Below are 15,773 nucleotides of genomic sequence, written 5' to 3'. Positions count from 1 at the left end.
TATGTACGATTATATTGGCCAGTAAATGTCGAGAATGAAATTTTGCAGTGGATTTCTTATCACAATATGCATACATATTAATTAGCAAAGGAAAATGTATGTATTTGATTAGCCGTCAATGGGCCTTGCTTGATTTTTGCATAATAAACTGAGAATTTCTTATAATCGTTAGCTAGCTAGCTTGTAACTTAATTTTTTTATTTTGGTCACTGAAAAAAATCATAAAGGTTTAGCAAATGCTTATATGTGTAGATCCTAAACATTAATTTATATGTGTAGCACAAGAGCGATAATTGTTGTGGTGGCAAAATTATTCCATCCACTTGTTTGTAAAAATTTTTTTAATTGTCATATAAGTATTGATTGGAAAACACTAAACTTTGATTAGATTATATATCCTTGATTTTACTGTCTAATCAAATTTTATTCCTTATCATCGTTGTTCAAGTGCATGCACGGTCCAGATTCGATTTATATACATATTTTTCTTTTTTAAAATCCTTATTATTTTGGTAGTACAAAAGATTGAAATCCCAATAACAAAAAGGTCAATGCTAATCCACTAGTAGCATTTTTGCTAATCAGACATTTAAAGACAAAAGATGTATACGATTGTTTAATTTTGATATGATCACAGTGATTTAAAGCAATCATGTCTTGTTGGACTAACACTATGTATATTTAATTGTCAAACTATTTCCTCACCAAACTTTACTGCTCTTTAAAAATTTTCGGCTTTGGCACAGTGGCAGATCCAGGATTTTTAATTTGGGGATGCGAATAGTGTAAATAGTTAGTACATAATAGTCAAAAAAATATTGCTAAAAATATTACGCATTGAAATATTGTTTAATTTTAGAGTAATAGATTAATAAAAAAATCACATAATTATTTATTATTCTACGAATCCTCATTTTTTCAAAGCGAGTGACTACATTGGTCATCGAAAACTTAAAAAAATATTTTGCAATGAAAACAAATTGTCAAAGATCAAACTATTTATTCATTCCTTTTAATTATTTGTGCATATTAATCATAACAAAACAAAATTATATGAATTCTAAGTGTCCGACCAAAATTATAATGACTGTAAAACTTAATAACCCAGAAAATAATATAAACTATTATTAGAATAGAAAATATACTCATGTGTTACTATCTAAAAATAAATTGGGGTATACAATTTAATGACTATAATATAGAATTCAAAAAAAAAAGTGCGATAGGAGATATTAATCAAATGTTGTATCATATTCATAATTGGACAATAAAACTAAAATGAGGCGGCATATATCATTACCACATCACTATTTCCTAGGCGGCATAATTTAGGTTTCAATCAGATGCGAGATTACTTTACAAATTTTAATTGGAGATAATAGTATTAAAATTATCATTAATAATAATATAGGTATAATAATAGCATTAAAAGAAAAAAAAAATGGGGCTACCACCGTCCCCCCTAGTTCTAGGTTCCGTCCGCTAGTGCTTTGGCATAACATCAGGAAGAAGAGAGGCTCCAATATACTATTCTCAAGATTTTTCATGATATCCATTCATAATGATAAGCTCAATGTAGAGATAAGAGAGTAAGATAATGTGTGTGAATTGGTCCAGAGGTGATTAATCTTGAAGTCAAAGGTCTCAGGTTCAAGTACACTGCTACGTGGCCTTTAAAATTCTGATAGATGAAGACAACGAAATATGCAAATGGGAATTCCTAATTAAATAAATAGATTCTCACAACAATTTAAGCTCCAATAAACTATCCAATATAAACTAATCATTAAGGTTTAACTTAATGCTTATATATGTGATCACTAAACATTATTTTATAATTGAAGTACAAGTAACTTATGCTAGACCTTTTGACTTATACACAAGCGACAATTGAAGTGGTGGGAAAACTTTTCCATCCACTTGTTTGTACTTATTTAATTGTCATATAGTAATTAATTAATATTGATTGGATGAAATTATAAGCTTATAATTAGATTTCATCCATTCAAATTTTATTCTCTATCATCGTTTAAGCAAAAATTAGATTTCATCCATTCAAATTTTATTCCCTATCATCGTGTTTTATGTAACCAAAAATACTCAGAACCATATGTTTATGACGAGCCAATGGTCCAACTGTTAAATTTTTTTTCAAAATATAGTCATAAATGAAAGAAGTTAAATTATTTATCTTTTAAAACATAGTTCGGTATATAACCTCTTCCCGAATTTTTTTGCTCCGAAAAGACCGAGCATGCGCATTCATGTTGGTAGGCAAGTGCTCGCTAAGTACGATGTGTAGTGCTGGCTAATGTGGATAAATCCTCATCTTTGTATAATGCTTATACTTTGTAATAGATTATAATTGGAAAGGATTAGCATAGGTAAGACAATATAATTTTCAAATAGAACTTTTGTTGATTTGATCTCATCTTCGCAATATATCTTATACACCTAAATTCATATATGGTTGTTCGAATTTTAATAGTCCTATTTGTTATCGTATAGTAAAGTGTTGAATTGTTTGAAATTAATATAAGACTTAAACATGGGTGGAATTGGACGTAAGATCATAAGGTATATATAAAGGAGAAAATGACGAAGAAGTTAGACGTAAAGCAAAAAGGTATAAAAGTGCATATATAGAGTATCTATCCTATATTTATTTATCTTATAAGTATATAATTAAAGTGTGACCTAACTTTTCATGGGTATAGCAGACAAGGCATTATTGAATATTGTATTTTGCGAAAGGCTAGAGATGAGTAGGTCCAAACACACATCTTTATAGTTAAGTATAGATCTTGATTCGAGTTCATCAATCCTATTCTATATCAATTATTTATATCCTCCTCATGGTGTGCTTCCCCCTACTATGTTTCATCACTTTCCACCTTATATCTTTCCCACACAACAAGCTCAAAAAAGCCTATTAAATAAGTAGTAGTATTAGGTTCTATGCATGAGATGTTACATCTATTGGCTTGATGCCAAGTTACCAAATTTCCATATCAATTATCAGTTTCTAATCAATATTTGTTATAGGCCTATGTGGCACTTCCTCATTAAGTAGATTTTATATAGAGATAATAATTATTTAAATAACAGAATTTGATCGGATTCTGGTCAGTCCTATAAGATATGGAAGCAAATGTTAGATCATGATGATTCAATTTTTCCCATTTGTCATATTACAAAACGACGTCTTTTGGTGATGCTTAGAGTTACGTACGTTATTGTTTCATTAAAATAAGACAACAAATGAAAATAAAAAATACCTATTCTAACAAAATGACATCGTTTTGAGCATCATAAAATTAAAAATCGTCTTGTACATAGATATTGGGACAGTTGCGGAAATTTGAAAATATATATTCGATCATTAATTTCAACCCTCGTAGGACTTACTAGAATTTGAAAAGGTTGTATAATTAAAATTGCTTTTATATACTAGGAAGATGCATATTTATAGAAATTATAGTAGAAAATTTCTTTAAAATTAACCATATATAATAAGAATGTAAAACAAGGAAGCTAAAGTACGTAAAATAAGACTCTATATATCGTAATAGATATTTATATAGATTAGAGTGATAAATAATACCCAGCTTTTTATCATGATAAAACTTTGAGAATAAAATCTATACTATGCAAAGTTCATTGGTTCAAGTCTCACTAAAGTGTATATTTTTTTTCGATATTTGATCTATTTTTTGTTTAAGGAGAAAGTATATAAGAGCACCTATCCAATTGGCTAACATAGTACTAGTATTGAATGATTGAAATTTTGATTAAATATATTTGATCATTTAGTAACAAACTCATACTTTGACAAATACTTTTCTACTTCAATCATGAAATATTTTTCTACTTAAATCATGAGTAGTGCACATCTCATCTTATCTCTATCTCTTAGGGTGGACAATACACATTCCATTCCCCACGTTGGTTTGGTTGGAAAACATGGGGCAACACTTAGACAGCAAAGTAACATGATACCCATTTCTAACATACCACTCAATTAATCTAAGGCATGGTGTAACAGACATGTCATGTGGTATGCTTCAAATCACTCTTACCAACTAATTTATGTGCATCCCATGAAACACCTTTTCTAGAAACAGGATATATTACTCATTCTATATCACAATTAATTAGAAGATTATATTAGTACTAGTATATATTATTGCCCATATCTCTAATCCAAACACATTGATTCCTGGAGAACATTATTATTGGATTGAAAATCTAATCCTCAGTTACTATGAGGAATTATGTGTATTTGGACCACTCGGTTTTGAATGGACGGATTGGAATGATTAAAAGAATATATCTTTGTTGTGGATGGATTAAATGTTTCTTTATTTCTTGTTTGGAATATGATAAATAGGATATAAATATTATTAAAGCCTACTCTATTTGGAACAACTGAGCCTAGATTAGGTCAACTATTGGATTATTTTGGGCACTATATAGTGATATAGATACACTAAAATAATAAAGTTAAAGTATTATATATATATATATATATATATATATATATTTTTTTTTTTTTAAATTGAGAAAAATAATTAAAATACTAATTGTGTTTCTTTTTGGATAATCTGAACCAATCTGAAATTATCAGGTTATTATTGGGTCAATCCGTAAGTACTCAAATGCAGTAAAATTTGATTGAAAGCTATTAATTTTATGGATTGGTGGTGTTCAAAAAATTGTCTAACCCTACTTTCAAACACTATTATTTCACGAAGGTATAGATACGAATTGACGCAAGTGGGGACCCATATACAATGAGCCAAAGAATCAAGATAATGTTGTAAAGAATTTAAGATATAAGCCAATGGGAAATTCTTTAGCATCCACCAAGGGGAATTCATATATGAAGAACCAAATGAGAGAGAAAAAATCGATAAAAAAGATAAATAAAATAGTGAAAGGTGTATTAAAAATAATTCTTTTGATCATCATGTGAATCCACGTAACATTGTTGACATCTGATTTGTGCCACATGGCGTGCCCTCCTTTTAGTTTCTTCCTTGTTGGTTGGTCATCATAATTTGTGATAATCATGAGTAGTTATTTTGGATGATGACAACATCCTGAAACCATAGTTTGTTAAAGAATTGAGATGATAAAGCACAACTAAGTTATTAATATGTTTTTCTTTAGTCAATAGATTAAGAGTTTGAAATTGAACCATCACAGAAACTATTATTAACTCAAAACATCAATTACAAATTTGTTTCCCGGTTGTTCTAGAAATTCTAACAAAGGAAAAAAAAGGAAATTACGATAGTTAATATAAAAGTTGAAAAATACTATTCCCTCCGTCCTCGATTAAGAGTCATACTTTTCCATTTCGGTCCGTCCCCTATTAAGAGCCACACTTCATTTTTATCGTAAATGGTAAGTAGGTCTCACATTCCACTAACTCACTTCACTCACATTTTATTATAAAATCAATATAAAAAAGTAGGTCTTACATTCCACTAACTTTTTCAACCAACATTTCTTTACATTTCTTAAAACACATGCCCGGTCAAAGAGTGACTCTTGATCGGGACGAAGGGAGTACATATTTCCACTCTTCAAATAATGTCTGATGGTCAAAATCGACCGTGCATCAGCATTCCTCCAACAAATAAAATGCCAAGTTTGATTTCTCAACTCGTTTCACTAATCCCATGCAAAGTTATTTCGAGACTGTCACTTTTCTAACTTGGTCGACTATAAGTCCATAAGATAGAAGTAACGCCGCCATTAATTATCCCCACCCAAATTCCATCCCCTAGAAGATTGTTATAATATACTCTGGCCATCTGTCCTATAAAGATTATTTCATTTTTTCATTTTTATCCGTCCCACAAAATTTGTTCTATTTCATTTTTTATCATTTTTTATTGTATATCCTATATTCCACTAACTCATTCATTCTTATATTTTATTATAAAATTAATATATAAAAATAAGATTCATGTTCCATTAACTTTTTAACTTATTTTTCATTAATTTTTTAAAATTTATGTCCAATCAAAGTGAATCAATCTTCATAGAAAGGAAGGAGTATTTATATTAAATTTATTTATCACATACACGATACACCCCACCCATCCACCCACCCACCCACTCGAGCTTTGCTTACAAAAGCCTCTCCTCGTTGGTGTAGCTCCTCATCTCTCTCGCCCCACACAACAAAAACAAGCTACCCTCTCTCTCTCTCTCTCTAAAACACATAGCACAGCACAGACCTTTCCCTTTGCCATATAAAAAGATAAGGTGAAGCAAAATCAATGGGTGTTGAAGAAGAATCATGCCAAACCCGTCTAGTTTTAGGATTGGGATCAATTAGAGGAGAGTCGAAGAAATCGCCACCTCTGACTCTCAGCCTGTTTGGTGAAACCATAGATGATCTGTGCGGAGGGCAAGACAGCGCCGCCTCTTCCCTGTCTAACGTGAGCGTCAAGAGAGAGAGGGACGAGGAGGTCGATGAGACAGAAGATCACCGAGTTTCATCGGACGACGACGGACCAAATGGGAGGAAGAAACTTCGGCTTAACAAAGCTCAGTCTGCGCTCTTGGAGGAAAGCTTTAAGCACCACACCACTCTCAATCCCGTCAGTCTCCGATCCTTCTCTCTCTTTCTATCATATCCATCTCTCTCTCATACATCTTATATCCATATATATATATATGATTTGATCAGAAGCAAAAGCAAGAGCTGGCCAGGGAGTTGAAGCTGAGGCCACGCCAGGTTGAAGTTTGGTTCCAGAACAGAAGAGCCAGGTATCTAGTAAACCACATCATCAATATCAATCACAATTTTTTACTTTAATCAGATTTAGGTTTCATAAATAATAAAGACTAAAAGATTGCAATCTTCAATTATTTAAAACTAGAGAAAAAGAAAAGCAGAGTTATATGCTTCACTACTTCTCCTCTTGAAGACCAAATTATAATAAAATATACTAACAATTAAGGAATATTAGTAAAATGTACTACTCCTAATATTTTATTAAAAAAAATAGTAAAAGTGAATACTCATACATACTACATGTACGTTACAATAAAATATTTATACAGTTATCATCATTCGTCAAACATTAGTATTTTTCTTTAATTGACATTATTTACTTAGTACGGATTTTAAGAAATATAAAAAAAATGAGTAGAAAAAGTTAGTAGACTATAGATCCTACTTTTATATATTAATTTTTTATATATTAATTTTATAATATAATGTGAGTGAAACGTGAGGTTCATTATAAAAAATAGTAAGAGTAGTAAAATATAAGGATGTCAATTAATGGTAAAAAGTAAGAATATCAATTAATTGTGAACGGATGAAAAAGAAATTTGGTGCCAATTAATTGGAGGACAAAGAAAATAACTAGTATTAAAAAAGATTAATATGAGATATTTAACATTAGATGAATAGAATACTTTTTTTTGGTGTCCAACATATTTGGAGAAGAATTATATGCTAGTTTTAAACAAGGGCACTTTTAGATTTACTTAGGCTCGAAATATTTCAACAAATTTGATATTTATAATAATGGTTCAAGTTCTAACTTCTAATATTGACAGGACTAAGCTGAAGCAAACAGAACTAGACTGTGAGTTATTGAAGAGATGCTGCGAGTCGCTGACCGACGAGAACCGGCGTCTGCACAAGGAGTTACACGACCTCAAGGCCCTCAAATTAGCGGCGCCGCTCTACATGCACCTGCCCCCGGCCGCCACCCTCGCCATCTGCCCCACCTGCGAAAGGATCAGCGGCACCACCGCCTCTTCCGAAAAAGCAGCCAAGACCCCTTTTGCTAAGCCACACTTCTACAATCCCTTCACCAATCCTTCCGCAGCGTGTTAATTAGGAATTTTTATATATATTATACATATGTTTATTAAAGAATTAGTAACTTTTTTTTTGTTCAGTTTAATTAGGTCCTTAGTGAAAAATATCTAGTTACAGAAATTGGATAGATAGTAAAGTGTTGTTAATGCTGTTTTTCTTTTCTTTATTTGTATTTTAATTTAGTGTATATGATCTATGATTTTAGATTTAGGTGTAGTGAAGGAATTATTGATTGTTGTTTTCTTGATGACACTTGCATGTGCCTATCTTTTTTCAGAAACTGGCAATTATTGGTCTATAACATAGTTCATTTATGTCTGAGATTTAGTTGGTTAGAATTTAAATACATTTGATTTTCTTGAATGTATTTAATCCTGTTGCAAACAAAAAGTAGAAAAGAAGATTGAAATTTGGAAATGGACGTGTTTGGGTCACGTGAAATGCCCAAACTTTTAGGGGAACAAGTAAGGTCCATCCCACGTGATATACACGTGTCTCCACTATGGTTTTATTTTGATGTATACCTATTTGTTTTGCTTTATCTCTATTTTTATTTTTATCTTTTTGAATAAATGGCTACAAAAGCATACTGTTTGAATCATTCAATATTCAAATCAATCACAACAAAATAAAATGAAGATTTATTCAAAATTATTCAATGATAAAAAATATTTGGCGAAATATAATTCATATTACACCTGCGAAATCACTCATAGACATTACCAACAATAAGTTAAAAAGGACATATATCCATAACGAAAATGTTGTTTGCTTTAAGATATTACGCGTAAATGACTCTATTTTTTTTATCGTGGGATAATTGCAAAAAAATTCAAATTTAAATATTTTCTAATTAATTTATAAAGTTGTGAGAATGGCATGATTTTTTTATGAAGTCAAATACTCCAATAATATCTAGCGCATAAGTGATTATACAACTGTTATAGGGCCAAAGCCCAACATCATAATCGCGCTTGACCTCATAAGTAAAAGCTACAGAATGTATTTTCTATTGATTCGGCCCGAGCCCAATAGAGAAAGCTTCATGGGTCTTATAGTCCCATAAAGTGTAACACCATAATTAATGTATAACTAAATTGTTAAACTTAATATCGAGGTAAATAATATTCGATGATGAGAAAATCATGGTTTTTCTAAAATTAAATAATTCTTAATTGATGAAGTAATTATTATTCTTTTCTATAAAAATAATCCTTGGTATATATTTCGAAGATTATATAGCTTCGGATTGCATGCTTGAATCAAGGAGAGACGAAAATATTATAAGCTCATATCGCCTATTTATGAATGATTGCATTCATAAATCATGGTCCCAAGTTTAAAGTGATTGGTATAGCCGTATAGCCCATATATAGAAACTAAAAAGTGCGAATTCATCTTGAACTCTAATAAGAGTTAAAAAAAAGTTGCAAAATGAGCTATAAAAAAAAAAAAAAAAAAAGTTTCCGAAATTTTAAAAAATATCATAACTTCAAAAAGTTGCAAAATGAGCTATATATATATGTATGAAATTTTCGAAGTTGATGAGTCGAATCATTTTAACTTTTTAGGGAACGTCAAATTCAAGATGTGAATTATTTCAATTTCATGTCGCTCAACTCCAATTGAAATAGTGAAATTTCCACTTACTTTACTAGCCATTTCCTAATTACTAGTTTGGATCGATCGGTAATACAACAAACATGAATACAAAAATATTGTTTGTAACTTCTTTAATCTTTATACATATTTAACATTCACATCGAATTGAATAGTGATTACACATTTTTATCACAATTACAGTCCATAACCATATTATTGGCTCATATATCAAATAATTAATTACATGCAACAATAAATAAAGACCCACTTTTTGTACTCACATTTGACATTTTGTGATGAACCAACCCCACACCCATCACAATTAGTCCTTTAATAGCAACAACAAACTTCACACTGTCATTTAATACAATGACCTTTATACCCTTGGATGTGCATGGGGCTGCGTACAAGGCTCTTAAAGTGAAAGAATTGACCGCTGATGTGGATTTTAGATTCCAGCCAGGCATTCCGGTGGGGCCACCGAGTGCCGGGACTTGTCGGTGCAGTAGTCATAGATCATGTGGTTTGCGCGCACCCAATAGTAGCGCGCAGCCTGCACAGGGCTGAGCTGTTGGTAGGCTGCGCCCTCCCACCAGTTTCTAGTGTTGGATGCACAGCTGGCGGGCCCAGGCACCTGGCAGCCCTCGAGGTCGAAATCCTTGTAGTAGGCGTAGAATGGGGCTTTGCTCCAATTTTCTCGAGGCCGCCCCTCGTCGCCCAATCGTCGGCCTCCCATAGCGTCGAATAGACCGCCATCGGTTGGAATTTCGGGAACGGAACCCCTCTAGCCTCGTTGTTCTTGTAAACCCTAATCGGAATCTCGTCCACCGCGAATCTACAAGGGAGATAAATCTTAACGTCACTATTTACATACTTATTTTGGAAATTAATAGGCGGATGAAAGCTTAAGTCAATGCATATTAAATCGCATCACGTGTAAAACGTACTAGCTATGAAGCATGGGGCCATTTTTATAAAGACACATTTTGAATCTTTATAATTTCAACCTCGTTTATAATCTCAAATCTAGTTACAATTCTACACTTCTCAACCTAGCTACTAACATTTCATTTTTAGTTAAAATCCATCACAATTTTAATTTTGTATTTCAACATTTTTTATTATTTTCTAATTTAATGGAGTATACTCCATCCGTCCATAATTAGGAGCTAGCCTCGGTTGAGTTGACGCAGATTTAAAGGAATATAAAAGAATGTGGATAGAAAAAGAGAGTGATATGTAGGTCTTATATAGTACCGGTATTAGTTTTATAATAAAATATGAATAAAATAAATTAGTAAAATGTAAAATCTACTTATTATTTATAGTAAAGTGGATGTGGACTATTAATTGTGGGTAGACCAAAACTCCTAAATGCGGACAAAGAGTATTTATTTCAGATAAATGGCTTTGCAGTACTCGAATATTACCTTTGTTGTTCTAATTTGAAAGGTTTCTATGAATACTTTTTTGTATAGATTTTTCCACGTGACGAAAGATGAGATTATTGTTTAGAAATAGTAGTAGGAGTATTAATTTATTCATGGACTTACATGATGATGCGATGGTTCCAAAAAATGGAGTAGGTGTGGAAATCTGCAGATGGGTCAAACCATAGGTTAACCCTTTGCTCTCTGTCGCCTTTGCCACGAGCAAACACATTTGTCTGAACCGTATAAGGTTGTCCCGACCGATTTCCCAAGAATTCGAAATCTAGCTCGTCTCTTACATTGTCTGTGTCCGAGTTCATCTACAACAAAATTCCACAATAATATTAAAAACACTATATATAATTTAAAACAATCATTTTGTTACGAAATTAAATTTCTTTACATAGAAGGCAGTGACAGTTCCAGCTGAATCACCAGCAACCAGCTTGATTTTCATGCTCACACGTCCAAATAAATATTTATATTTGGATCCAAACCCGCATCCTAAAATAAACAAGTCATAATTTATTATAATCCATGGTAAATAAAATAAATTTTAAATGAAGACATGAATCTTGGTGTGTGCATGATACCTGAGTTTCGATCGAGAACGAGTTGAATTCCTCCGCCGATTTGGCGAATGTGGGAGTCGGCCCATGCCACGCGGAAGTCCTGCAAGAACGTTGCGGGACGACCCTTAACCAATCCAACTAAACATAGAATAAGTCCTATTACCCACACTAATTTTCCCATTATATTTTTGGAAATGAGATATATTGTGTTATACTAATGTGTGAGAACTTATGGTAGAAATGATCTAAGAGCATATGCTTATATATAGGGAGAGAAGATAAAGAGATAGAGAGAATTATTGGTGGTTGAGGCTGAAAGACATCGCAATTAGAGAGTTAGCTTTCCATACAGCTAAATAAAAGCCGTCAATGGACCCTCTATCTCTCTCACAACCAAACTCTACTAATAGTGTAATAATCATATTTGTAACATTGTTTTCAATAACAAACTTCAAGCTTTGGAGCCAAAAATTTGACATTTTCGTCTCTTTTCATCCAATCCCCTTCTTTCATTTGGTCCCAAAGTTGCCACATATATCGAGAACATAAAATAATTCAATGGATTTAATTTGTTATATGACCTATCTCTGTAGCCGTGGAATACTATATGAATTTCATGCATCGTTACATAAGCCTAATATTTCATGTGATAATTTCCATTTTTTCACTTGCGTTTCACCAATACTTATGATCATTGATCAAAAGTAGTAGTATAGTAATGAGAATAATATGCTGATTTTTATTACAATTTTTTATTTATTCTTCAACCAATATTAAATTGTACTCCCTCTGTCCCACTATAAGTGAGACATTTTTTTTCTGCCGTTGTTTTGTGAAGATGATAATAAATAGTTAAAGTCGAGAGAAAGTGAAGTAAGAAAGAGAATAATAATATAGGAGATAGTCGTATCTACATTATTCTCGTACTTTACTTTCTCTCCACTCCCACTATCATTTTTGCAAAACAACGGCCGAATAGAAACGGCTCACAGGCTCACTTATAGTGGGAGGGAGGGAGTATAATACGAGAATATTAAGAAAATTTATTTGTCTTTAATTTACGATTAATTTTGTCTTATATATAATGTAACAAAACTCTGGCACCACAAATTGGATTAGAAGAAATGCGTGTTTGGCACCACTAACTGATTATTAATAGCTTACAATGTTATCTTTGTTGTGCCAAAACAAAAAAAATTTAAAGAAAAATAAGCTAAATAATAAATCTGAAGTAAAGCTATGATGAGGAAGGGCTATGGATTGGACCCTACTCTCAAGGGCCAAACTTAACCCTAATAATGGAGTTCGCCTTATTTCAGGTGCATGGCACCATATAAAAAGTATCATGCCTAAATATAGTCTAGTACAAGTATATATAGGGAGACCAGCATCCAAATAATGCCAATCTTCGAAAATTTCCAAATTATGCCCCTCGGGTTGGATATTCGACTTATGAGAATCAACCTTAAGGTTCGGGATCATTCGATTGTTATGTCTACTTGTGGCTAAAGATCAGCGGCTATCATACATTATGAAATATATTCGGAGGGCAATTTACATGAACATTATGAAATGAGTGTTTAAGGTTAAGTGGAGAAGGAAAAGTAGGAAAAAGATTAAAGTAGGAGAAAACTGAATTAGTAAATTAAGTAGAGAGAATAAAGTATTAATTTTAAAAAAATGACTCCACTGCTTCAGGATATCTAAAAACGAATAAAATTCAACTACGGTGAGAGGGAGCATTATTTTAAAAACAACTTGTTGGTATAACTAATACTACTAGTATAACTTTTATATAAATCAAATAGAGTGAACTACATAAATGGTACCTGATCTTTCACTTTTGCACGTAAATGGTACCTGATCTTTATTTTATATCGTTTTTGGTACCTATAAATCACATTTTTGGTACCTGGTGCAATTTTCTTCCCAAAATGCCCTTTAAACAAATATATTTTCTCATTTATGTATAGAGGGTATTTTGGGCATACATAAAATTAGTACCAAAAGTGATATTATAATATTTTCTCTCATTCTCCTCACTCTTTATACTATTATTATTAATAAATATTAATATTATTATTTTGATGTTAAAAATTTATAAAAAAATCATTTTTAATATATTCAAATATACTAAAATATAATTATAACTATATTTAATTATTATAATATTACTATTATAATACTAAAAACTGATAGTAATTAATAAATAATTTGTAGTATAATTATATAAATTATGAATCACTTTGTTATATTATTATTATTTTACATTAAATTAGTAACTAATCAATATAGGCTTGATAAAAATTTGATATTGTTAATTGTATTCATAATGATATAAAAAGTTGAATATTTTTAGTTAGGTGTTTCAATCTTAAAATGGGTATAAAATAATTTAATAAAAAATATTCAATTGATTTAATTATTTAAATAATTAATTTAATTAGGTATTTTATTTTTTATTTATATTACGAATGCAATTAGATGTATGCATAAAACGCTAAAAGAAAGAAGAGAAAAGAAAAAAGAAGGAAGAAGAAACATAAACAAGGAGAAAAAACAAAAAAGAAAGGAAGATAAAATATTCAAAAGAAAGAAGAAAATGAAGAAAAAAGAAAGAAGAAGAAACTAAAGAAGAAAAAGAGAAATAAGAAAGGAAGAAAAAATAATCACATATTTGGTACTATTTAATTGAAATTTTCAAAAGTATCCTATATGAAAAAAAATCGCATATTTAGTACCTAGGGTTATTTTTATCACGGGGTACCAAAAACGGTATAAAGTAAAGATCATGTACCATTTATGTGCGAAATTGAAAGATAATGTACCATTTATATAGTTCACTCAATCAAATACTATAGTATGCAAAAATTAAAATAATAAACGTATATATGATACTGAATACTGATATGACACATCACAGAGAAGTAATTGGTCTTAATTCAATCAGTTACGAAATCATTGCCAAATCAAGTGTAGTTGACCAGGTATTAAATTCTTTAACGTGGATCTACACATGAATAACTTGATCGATACTGTTATTATCACAAATATCCAGTATACTTCTAAGAACGTAACTGTGTATTTTAAGAATTCAACTGTGAATGACCAATTGTATTTTCTCAATAACACATTTATTTAGATTTTTTATTTCGTAATGTATTCTTAAACATGAAAAGACTTATTTCTATGTCGAAAAAGTAAATTATAATGTTGATCTTTAGTCCTTTAGAAATCCGGCCATATATATACATAAAAACATTGCTTAAAAAGTCACAATTCTTCAGTAAAATTGAGCCATTTCATAAACTGATTAAAAGAAATTATCGGTTAAATTATCTCTTTTTATTCCAATAATTATAAGAAAATCTAACTAACAATAATCTAATTACTTTTTTTTCTATTTCTCTCTTACTTTACCAATTGCGTATAAAAATTTATACCCAATAAAAAATGTGTATTCTTGTGGGACGGAGAGAGTAATAAAATATGAAAGAGAAAAAGTAGTATTAAAATAAATATAAATAAATAAATAAAATAAGAGAGAACGAAATATAAAAGTAAAAATGAGTTAAATGATTCAACTATAAAAGAGTAAAGGCCAAAATTGGTCTTGAACATATGCTTATTTTATCATTTTGGTCTTATGTTTTATCTTTTGAATTTTTTGGTTCTGAACATATGAAAGTTCACGGGTGACGTGGTGGACCGGAGACCGCGTATCGAGACACGTGTCGCGTGAAGGTTCCCGAACCACATTTTGGTGTGATCATTTTGGTTCTCCGTCAAGTTTTCCGTTAATATTTAACGGTCAACCATTTTAATCACAATTTTGACCAATTTAAGCAATTTTTATTTGTTTAATAACTCTTAATAATAACTTTAATTATTTTAAGGATATATACAAAAATAAAAAATAAGAGTTTAAAAGAAATCAGTTTAGGAAATCTCCAAAACTTTTGAAAAAAATCTGCAGAACCAAAACACCATTTTTCCAATTCAAACACCAAATCATCTAAACTATCCAAGATTGAATCTTTTTTAGGACGAATTCTCATTTGGGATTGGACAAAATTAGGCATTCTCTTCAACCTCAACCTTCTCCTAAACTCTGTAACCCCATCATCAAACTTCAATTCAACATTCTCAATGAGAAATTCACCTACACAGGGCCCATTGCAGATTTCCAAGATTGAATTTTTAACCACCTCATCCTCGCAAACTAGAAAGGGCACTTCTGAGATTTCATTGGAACCTAGACATTCGGATTTGGGGAAAAGCCCTAATAGCAAGGGAGCGAGATTCTGCGGTGGT

The 15,773-nt window shown here is 31.1% G+C and overlaps 1 protein-coding gene and 1 pseudogene across 1 annotated transcript; one reads left to right on the top strand and one right to left on the bottom strand.

Annotated features, from left to right (window-relative positions):
- The first annotated feature begins 6,172 nt into the window (after window positions 1-6,172).
- LOC125211889 (homeobox-leucine zipper protein HAT22-like) lies at window positions 6,173-8,119 on the top strand. Its single transcript, XM_048111849.1, has 3 exons — window positions 6,173-6,617; window positions 6,707-6,786; window positions 7,588-8,119. Exons 1-3 carry the CDS (start codon window positions 6,294-6,296, stop codon window positions 7,868-7,870), a joined length of 687 nt encoding a protein of 228 aa, XP_047967806.1. The 5' UTR covers window positions 6,173-6,293; the 3' UTR covers window positions 7,871-8,119.
- A 1,444-nt stretch (window positions 8,120-9,563) lies between these two features.
- Window positions 9,564-11,701, bottom strand: LOC125210841 (annotated as a pseudogene).
- Between the last annotated feature and the right edge of the window lie 4,072 nt (window positions 11,702-15,773).

The sequence above is a fragment of the Salvia hispanica genome, chromosome 3 (assembly GCF_023119035.1).
Source record: "Salvia hispanica cultivar TCC Black 2014 chromosome 3, UniMelb_Shisp_WGS_1.0, whole genome shotgun sequence".
NCBI classification, from domain to species: Eukaryota; Viridiplantae; Streptophyta; class Magnoliopsida; order Lamiales; family Lamiaceae; genus Salvia; species Salvia hispanica.
The sequence above is the reverse complement of the archived record's forward strand: the minus strand, read 5'-3'. Positions and strand labels throughout refer to the sequence as shown.